Genomic DNA, 9,321 nt, shown 5'->3' with positions numbered 1-9,321 from the left:
GCAGAATTGGTAAGGGGCAGCACCAGGGCCAGGATAAAATCGCAGACCTCCGGCGTCTCAATCAGGAGTTGGTTCAACTCTGCCCAAAGCAATTCTTTAGAAAAAACGAAATCCACTTGAAAGAAAAGACATTTCCTGTCCATAAAAACCCAGTTTCGGGGGTTTGCCTGGGTTGGGCGCTGCCGGTTATTCAGTTCCCACTTTCTAGGCGCCCCCTGCCTCTAAGGGTTAAGGACCCGCATTCCTGCCCCAGCGACAAACCCACCTCGGGGCAGTGTCCCCGGGGTCGGCGGGGAGGAGCCCAACACAGCCCGCAGAGGTGAGGACGGCTCGCCCAAGGTCACTGGGGCGGGGCCTGGAGGGGCCAGGCCCGTGGGGTGCTAGGGAACCGGCGGTCTCGGCGCGTATTCTGGGTGGGTGGGCACCCTCCTCCATCATCCTGTAAGTCGAAGGTGACATTAATGGTTCCTTTTTCCCAAACTGGCACACCCAACCTAAGGAGCGAGAGCAGGCCGGGCCAGCCGCGTGGCCCGCTCCCATGTGCTCCACCTGCGGCCGCTCTCAAGCGTCGGCCCTTTAAGACACCTCCCCTTTTCACCCGCCCCCCTGTTTCTCCAGCCTCTCTTCTTGCCCCCTCCCTTCCGAATTGCATCAGGCACGTGCTCGCCCCCGTCGGGTCTGGGCACCCCTCACCCCCTAGCCTGGGAGGTGCTCCGAAGAATCGGAGGCGAGGGGCGGGGCGAGGGGCGGGCCCGTGAGGCCGTGCGCGCGCGCTCCCGCCTCCTTCGCCCGCCCGCCCGTCGCCCAGGGTCAGCCCCAGCGGGCGCGCCCCCGCTGCGCCGTCCCTCCCCTCGCCCGCCGCGTCGTGAGGCGCGCGCCCGCCCGCCGCCTGCCGCGGATCGCGTGGTCGGCTGGGCTCGCCGCGCCTCTCCCCCGTCCGTCCATATTGCTGCAGCCCCCGAGCCGGGAAGCCCGGGCCGCCCCGGCGGCGGGGGGGAGGGAGGAACGGGACGAGAAGCCAGCCAGGCTCCGGGTGGGGTGCCCTGCGAGGAACGGGCGGGGGGGGACGCGCGCCAAGGAGGCCTGGACCGCAGAGTGGGGGGCCTTCCTCCCCCCCCCGCCCCGCCTGTGGGCCTCGGATCTACGGAGGCTGCATCCGACCGGGAGGGAGGCCGCGCCTAGCGTGAACCCCAACCCTTCTCCGCAGGGACTGGGGCCCAGCGCCCCGGAGGAAGGCGTCGCGGGCGCTCTGAGAGCCAAGTTCGAGGCGGGGGAGGCCGCCTCTGGCGCGCCCGGCTTCTCCGGGGGGGCGGGCGCGCAGATGGCCACTCAGGTGGAGCCGCTGCTGCCGGCAGGCGCTCCGCTCTTGCAGGCCGAAGAGCACGGGGGGCTGGTGAGGAAGAAGCCGCCGCCGCCGCCGCCGCCCGAGGGCAAGGGCGAACCCGGGGCGAACGACGTCGGAGGGGGGGAGCCGGACGGCGGTGGCCGCAGACCTCGGCCGCCCTGCGCCAAGCCACACAAGGAGGGCAGCGGGCAGCTGGAGCGCGAGAGCCCGCGGCCTCCTCAGCCGCCCGGCGCCGAGGGCCTGGCCTTCAGCGACGGAGAGGAGGGCGGCGGCGGCGAGCCGGGCGCTGGCGGAGGAGTGGCCGGAGCCGCGGGCGCCGGCCGCCGAGACTTCGTGGAGGCCCCTCCGCCCAAGGTGAACCCGTGGACTAAGAACGCGCTGCCGCCGGCCCTGGCCACTGTGAACGGACAGTCCCTTCCAGGTGGGTCTCCCTGCTTGCTATCCCGGGTCCGGGGCCTCTTCCGGGGACATAGGCGTCCCCTCCCCCAGCGGCCTCCAGGGCCCTGGGGTCTGCTGCTGGTCGTGGTGACTCGGGATTTTTTTAAAATTGCTTCCTGGCTAATTGAAGTCGCCAAACACTCCCCCAGACACATCGGGAACCTGCCCCTGCCGGAGGGCCCGGCCTCCAGGCGGCCCCGGCGACCGCCTGGGCCGCAGCGGTTAGTGGGCAACGGCGTGGTCCCGGCCTAGCTCGCCGGGAGCGGGTGGGCGCTGGTTTCGGTGCAAAGGGCCCTCTCCCCCACCGCGTGTTGGTGCGAGAGGCGGTTTCCAGCCTACAACTTCCTCGGGCTGCCCCCGCTTCCCACTCCGCCCCACGCTCCCCGTTTTGGTAGCGTTGCGATCGTCCCATGTTGTAAATGTTTCATGAGCATATGTCATGGGCAGCAAAGCGGCCGGCGATGGGTTCGGGGTTTAAAAGTTCACAACTTTTGTTCTCGAGTAGACGATATTAGGCGGTAGAATCACCATTGGTGACGGGTTGAGGGGTCGGTTACGGAGAGAATGGGGAGAAGAGGAAACCCAACGTGTCATTGAATTCGGTGGTTTCCCTCCCCGATCCCAGGGACCTTCCGCCTTGAGAGGGAGCCGGATGGCGAGCGTAGGAAATCCAGTTAAGGGGTTGGCGGAAAATGTGAGACGAGTAAGGGGGCTTGCGGCGGCACGAGGGGTGTGTGGCGGCGGGGGAGGGAGTGGCCGGGCTGGGCGGTCGGGTGACAGTTGGGCGCCATGCGCCGCGGCCCACGGGCTGCTCGCGGCCGCTCGGCCTGTGCGTTCGGCGCCCGCTGCCGCGTTAGGGGTGGAAGGCGGGTGCGGGCCGGAGGCGCGGTCGGGAGTGTGCGTGTGCGCGAGTGTGAGTGCGCGGCCCCCCTTCCCGGCATTCCTCCGCAGCCCGGACAACGTGGTGCCTTCCCGCGCGGGGAGCGGCATGTGGTTGCCGACCAGCGCTCCCCGCGCTGTCTCTCATGCTCGATTTTTCGGTCCTTTTGTGCCTGGTCCTTGGGGAGGTAGGGGTGCAGAGAATCCTAAAGGATCCGTGTCAGCGTGTGGAGAGAGGTGGTGCAGAATATGGAGGCTCGTCTGGGCCTCCCTTTGCCGAGAATAGACTGTCGGCTTGGTTTGGGAGCGCGCCCTCTGAGCTCTCTTTGCTGGCGCGTTGGGGCATAATGCATCTGGATCCTTTGGTTTGGGGTCCTTTTGAAGTTGGCCAGTATCAAAACCCGATTGTAGCTAGAATGATTGCCTCTGGCCATAGCCTTAGTGCTTTTTCAAAACTCCTCCCCTTCTGCAGTCTCTGGTTGAGGCTGACTGGTTTAAACCATCAAAATGGGGAAAGTTGAAGGGGGATCTTAATGCTTTCACATTCAAGGGAGTAGAATTACTCGCAGTCTCAGGAAAACCAGAATAGCTAATTCTGAAAACGGCGTGTTGCAATTTTTATTTCTTTTAAGGTTGCTTCATTTGGAGGAGGATACATTTGGGGGTTACTAAAGTACCTCAAACCATGTTCTCTTCCTTTTGCCCTTCCCCCCTTTCCCTTCCAGAGCCCTCTTATGCAAAGGGCAGTGCTGAAACCTCCATTTTCTTGCATATCCCTCCTGATCCACCCACAGAGGGAGGGAAAGAAACTTTAAGACACTCTTTGGTCTTTCCCCCTCTTTAAACTCAAAGGGGTATAATCATCCCCAGGAGAGAGCACTCCTCAGAAGTTTAAATGGGGCTACTCACCCTGGCTGCTGCTGCTGCCGCCGCCGCTGCTGCTTAGCCAATGGTGAACCTGCCTTGTGGGTTTTAAATCAGCCATGACATCAGGTGGTATTGGGTGCCTGAGCTGGCATTTTGTGCAAGTCTAGGGGCCCTTGATAGGGTGCGTCATTGGGGTTATTGATGGTGGGAAGAAGACAGTTTGGCTGGCATCTCACCTTTTCCTCCTAGTGGGAAGAGCCAACTTGCTTTAAGTGTCTAAAGCAAAATTCTAAGTGGAGTACATTTACTCTGTTCTTGTTTTTCTGGAATCTTAGGGCAAGAAAGTGTCTTGTCTACTGGTTGGTTTTGAACCTTTGGAATAGTCTTTGACAGACTGAATTAATTCAGTAGCTTCTGTTTGGGCTTGGATCCTTTTTGAGGGAGAATTTTGTCATTGATTTGTCTTTCTGGTAAGGTTTTTCTTTAGAGTCTACATGGATCTCTGAGGCCCTTTTCCAGCCCTGATTTTATTTGCAGCTTGGACAAATTTAAATGTGACACCACTGGAGTGGCAGTGTGGTCTTTGGGAATTCTGTGATGCATGTGTTTTTGGGAGTCTACAGAAATGAGTGCCTCATAAGCAAGCTAAAAGCTTTCCAAAGCTTGCTGCAAATGCCTATTTTTAGCCCTCCTTTTGGCTCAGATGCTAGTGTTTTAGTTCTTTAAGGGACACATGCAGTAACTAGTAATGAAAGATGTTTTTCGATATTTCCCTCTTGTTTGTGGGGTTCTCTTTTCTGGTTTAAGCTTTCATGTATTACATTTGTAGTTTAAAATCTTGGGATTTGCATTTTGGCTTTTTATGTTTCCCTCCCTTAGAATATTTTGAAAACATTGACAATTTTTTCCCTTAGCTTAGCCACACTGTTTAAGTACAGGAGACATGGGACATTTTTTTTTAATTGTTTTTTTTATTGATTTTTTTAGAGAGAGAGAGAGAGAGACATCGATGAGCGAGAACATCAGTTGGCTGCCTCCTGCATGCCCCCCACTGGGATTGGGCCCACAGCCTGGTCATGTGCCCTGATCAGGAATCCAACCAGCATCATCTTGTTGCGTGGGTGAATGCTCAACCATCGAGCTACACCGGCGGGCACGGGACATCTTAGTTAAATGAAGAAATGATATATAGCAAAGGTTCTGGGGTCAAAATTGCAGGGGTTCAAATGCCAACTCTTACTATTTGCTAGCTGTGCCTCCTTGGACAAGTTCCTAAACCATTCTGTGCCTTAGCTACCCCATTTGTAGACTAGGGATTAAATTATGATTTATCTGCCTCTTGGGGCTGTTGTGAGCAATCACTGTGATAGTGTGTAAAGCATCTAGCCCAGTGTCTGGCACATGGAAGCTGTTACACCATGTCTGGAAGACTGAGACTATGGGACTTTACCGGACTTTTTCTGGGTCTCCTTTTTTTCCACCTGTAAAAAGGGTTGGAGAATGCAGTACTATTTTCCTTTTCTGGTATTGTATTAATACTCCATGAAATATATGGCATCATCTCCTTAAAAATGGACTTTTGCTTGTTCACAGACAAAAAGATCATGATATGGATAATCTTAAATGTTTGTTACCCCCAAAATTGGTTAATTTTGCTTTGGAATGTGGTATGATGACTGTTTTAAAAATACGTTTTAACTTATTTGCCTTTCATTAAGATTACCTTTTGGGAGAGTGCACATGTGCTGTTAGGGCTGTGGGGAAAGCCATTTTGACTGAAGTAGAAGTTTACTGTGGCTGAGTGCACATGCAGTGGGTTGAGACTTTGAGTGTATCATCACTATAAGCTTACATTCATCCCAGTGTGGGTTTGGTTGTGTAGCACCTCTGACTTAAAACTAATCAGTGCTGCAATCGTTTTCTTGATTTCTCTTTAAAGGAAAGTTGGGGGCAGGGTCTGAGACTTGAGTGTTTATGTTCTGGGCATCACTTTTTTCTGTGTCCCTTTGAAGTATAGCTAACTGATGGCACAAAATAAAAGAGGGTTATAATCTTGGCTAACCCATGACAACCCCAGGGATCCTCCGCCCCACTGTACTGGCCTCAAATAAATCTCTACTCTGTTTTTTTACTGTCCTTCCTGGGGTTAGGCCCTTCTGCAGGACCCCCACCCCCACCCCAGTTGTACTAGGTGGGGTATTTATGGATCTGGCCATCAGTCTTCACTGTATGAACACTTCATAGCCTCAGACCTACTTCAGCCCCTGGTTCCTCCTTCCCCACCACTAGAAATAGACTGGATACAAGTAAGAACTTTGCCCTGGAATCATTTAGTCTGCTCTTTTGAACCTCAGCTTTGCTTCTTGAGCTGCTGCTGTTTTTTCTTTATTGAGATATAATTGCCATATAATATTATATTAGTTTCAGTTGTACAACATAATGAATCTGTATTTGTATATATCCAGCTTTGCGTTTAACTTGCTGTGCAATCTTGGGTGAGTTAATCAGCCTTTCTGAGCTGTTACTCTCAAAATAAGAATAATGATAGTTACTATTTCAGAAAGTTATGGGAATTAAAGAAGGTGATATTTATAAAACCTTTAGCATAGTGCCAAGCACAGAGCATCTATTAAATGCTGCCTATTTAATAATTACTGTTTTAAATTTTTTATAATAAATGATCACCATTATTAGGATCTGTTTCTTCCGCTTCTGATTTTGCTTGGGACCAGCATTGTGGAAACCAGCAACCCCCATGCCTTTTCTGTTCTGTAAAATGATGGAATTGGGTTAGGTCTAAATGTGGTCCAAAGTTTTTTTCGTATCAAAAACACTTTTAAAATAAACCCTCTCCCCACAAGAGAAAGAAACCAAAATAGAGCTCTTTCTTTTAAAAGACGTGTGTTTATATCTGCTGTAGTGGGTAAAACTCCAGTTTTGAATCCAAACTTTTGAGGGCTAGCGTGACTCCTCTGGCTTCGGGAGCCTAGGCTGTTCACTTGGGGATGCATATCAGACATTGTGAAAAAACAGACATTATGTGCCTTATAATGCTATAGTAGAAAGTACTGGCCAGTTTGGCTCAGTGGTTGCAACGGTTCTCAACCTATAGGTCGCGACCCCTTTGGGGGAGTCGAACGACCCTTTCACAGGGGTCGCCTAAGACATAACAGTAGCAAAATTACAGTTATGAAGTAGCAACGAAAATAATTCTATGGTTGGAGGTCACCACAACATGAACTATATTAAAGGGTCACGGGATTAGGAAGGTTGGAACCACTGGGTTAGAGCATCAGTCCGCAGACCAGAAAGTCCGCGTTCAGTTCCCTCTAAGGGCACGTACCTTGGTTGCAATTTGTCCCCAGCCCTGGTTTGGATCCTGTGGGTGGCAGCCATTCAGTGTGTCTCTCTCACATCATGTTTCTCCTCCCGCTCTATCTGAAGATAAATGCAAAAAAAAAAAAAAAAAAAAAAAAGTCCTTGGGTGAGGATAAAAAAAAAAAAAGAGGAAAGTACACAGCAGTGTCCATGAGAATTTACCTCACCAAATAAAAATTGAACCCAAACCTAATAGAACCACAGATCTGTGGGCATAGAGGAACACATTGATTGACTGTGAGGTACCAGTTGTCCTATTCCTGAATGTATGGAATTCTACAGCACAGATTATTTTACCAGTCAATAAATGGCATTTTTTATTTTTATCTATCTCTGTCTGTCTGTCTATTTTGGTTAATCCTCACACAAGGATATTTTTTCCATTGATTTTTAGATACAGTGAAAGAGGGTGGGAGGGAAGAGGAACATCAATGTGAGAGGGAAATATCAGTTGGTTGCCTCCCACATGACCCTGATCAGGGTCAAGGATTAAACCTGCAACCCAGGCATGTGACCTTGACCCGAAATCGAACCCATGGCCTTTCGGTCCACAGACTGACACTAAAAGCTGAGTCAAACCAGTCAGGGCAGTAAATGGCATTTTAAAAAAAGGGAACTGTTACAGATGAAAAGAATTGAGATATCAATCAGGTGTAATGTGTGGATCTTGTTAGGATCCTGATTTTGAACAAACCAGTTATAAGATATTTTGGTGACCTTGAGGAAATCTGGTCACTTTGTATTGTATTAAAAAGTTATTTGTCAGGGGTGATAATGGTATTATGATTGGTTTTTGTTTGTTTTAAACTCCTACTGGTTATATTATACACTTCTGGTTAAGAACTGCTGGGTTAGCCTAGATAAATGAAGACTTAAAGCTCTTTTTCTGTAGTTGAAATCACTTTCTCCTCTTCTCAAGAATGCACACAATTAGGACACCCTCCCTAAGGGAAGAGGTCGTGGGGGGAGGTCTTAACTCACAACCTTCAGCTCCCCTGCCCCTGCCCCTGCCCATTTTCCTTCTGGACAGGGAGTTTGAGGTTTATACTAGCTGTGAGCGGAGTTCCTGCTAGGGAGGAAGAGGTTAGGCGTGGTTAGGAGGTGGTTCCAGGCCCTTGGGAGGTGGTGGGTAGTCTCATCTGTCTTGAACCCTGACCCTCCCGAGAAGCAGAGTCTCTGCTGACCCATTCCATTTGCACTGGGACCTAGGCAAGAGTGTTTTATAGCTGTTACTCAGCTCAGCACTATTTCCCTCCCTTTGGGAGGTGGGTAGGGAGAAGAGGCAGAGCAGGCCTGAAACCACAAAAACCTTTTTAAAATGGAGAGCTTGGCAGATGGGAGTGCCCTTGTTTGCAAAATCCAAGGCAAGCTCAAAGGGGGTAATTAGAGTTTTGGGGCCTCAAGAAGGCTCACTCATAGGTGCCTCAATCTGGGTTCACAAACCTCCCTGGCTGGTCCAGAATGACCTAAGGGAGTGGCCAGGAAAGGACAGCCTTACCTTGCTGGGGGTTCATCATAGGAAACAGGTTTTGATACCTGGCTAATGAAAAGTATAGGAAGCAGTGAGATGAAGGAGCAGAGGGGGTAGGTGATGGGATTTAATTCAGAACATGGGCATAGTCCCCAGCCGCTGTGGCTCAGTGTTTGAGTGTTGACCCATGGACCAAGAGGTTGCCGGTTCCATTCCAGTCAGGGCACATGCCTGGATTGTGGGCTCAATCCCCAGCTGGGGCATGCAGAAGGCAGCTAATCAATGTTTCTCTCTAACTGATGTTTCTATCTCTATCTTCCTCTGTCTAAAAATCAGTAAAAACATATTTTTTTAAAAAGAAGAAGACCATGGGCAGAGTACGTCTCTCTGCTCTCATTTAGTGGCCTTGCTTATGTCACCTCTGTTTTTCTTATTCACAGAATGGGACTAACCCTTATGCTGAGGTTGTTTTAAGAATCAAATTGATAATGAGTATGGGAGTAGCCCAGTTCATAAGTTAAAATGTCCCACACAAGCCCTGGCCAATGTGGCTCAGTTGGTTGTAGCATTGTCCAGTACACCAAAAGGTGGCGGGTTTGATTCCCAATCAGGGCACATACCTAGGTTGTGGGTTCACTCCCCAGTCAGAGCGCATGTGAGAGGCAACCAATCGATGTTCTTCCCTTCCTCTAAAATCAATAAAAAGTAAAACAAAATGTCCCGCACATATGTAAGAGGTTTATAATCCAGAAGATGCATTCCAATGCTAGATATAAGTTAGAGGTAATAACTTGTTCTGAGGGGTTATCCATGCCTTTCCTAAGTGAGGATAGATAATCAGGAGTTAGCTTAATTTTTAAATAGTGTTATTTGTAATAGTTACCAGGACCAAATGGCCAACTTCTTGTGGCAGATAAATTAGGGTATCTCCCTGAGGGAGTTT

At 51.0% G+C, this 9,321-nt stretch overlaps 1 protein-coding gene across 8 annotated transcripts in view; it reads left to right on the top strand.

The window, feature by feature from the left end:
• Positions 1-921: 921 nt before the first annotated feature.
• The window catches only part of LARP1 (La ribonucleoprotein 1, translational regulator), a 59,252-nt gene continuing 50,852 nt past the window's right edge, over positions 922-9,321 (top strand). For 3 of the 8 annotated variants that reach the window (XM_036239823.1, XM_036239826.1, XM_036239821.1), the window contains exon 1: positions 924-1,766. In XM_036239823.1, coding sequence (XP_036095716.1) covers positions 1,322-1,766 — 445 coding nt within the window. In that variant the 5' untranslated portion in view covers positions 924-1,321. Of the gene's footprint in view, positions 1,767-9,321 lie in introns of all 8 variants that reach the window. The other 5 variants (XM_036239824.1, XM_036239825.1, XM_036239828.1 and 2 more) reach the window with 3 other exon arrangements.

This window comes from Molossus molossus, unplaced genomic scaffold (assembly GCF_014108415.1).
Source record: "Molossus molossus isolate mMolMol1 unplaced genomic scaffold, mMolMol1.p scaffold_m16_p_4, whole genome shotgun sequence".
Classification (NCBI taxonomy): domain Eukaryota; kingdom Metazoa; phylum Chordata; class Mammalia; order Chiroptera; family Molossidae; genus Molossus; species Molossus molossus.
The sequence above is the reverse complement of the archived record's forward strand: the minus strand, read 5'-3'. Positions and strand labels throughout refer to the sequence as shown.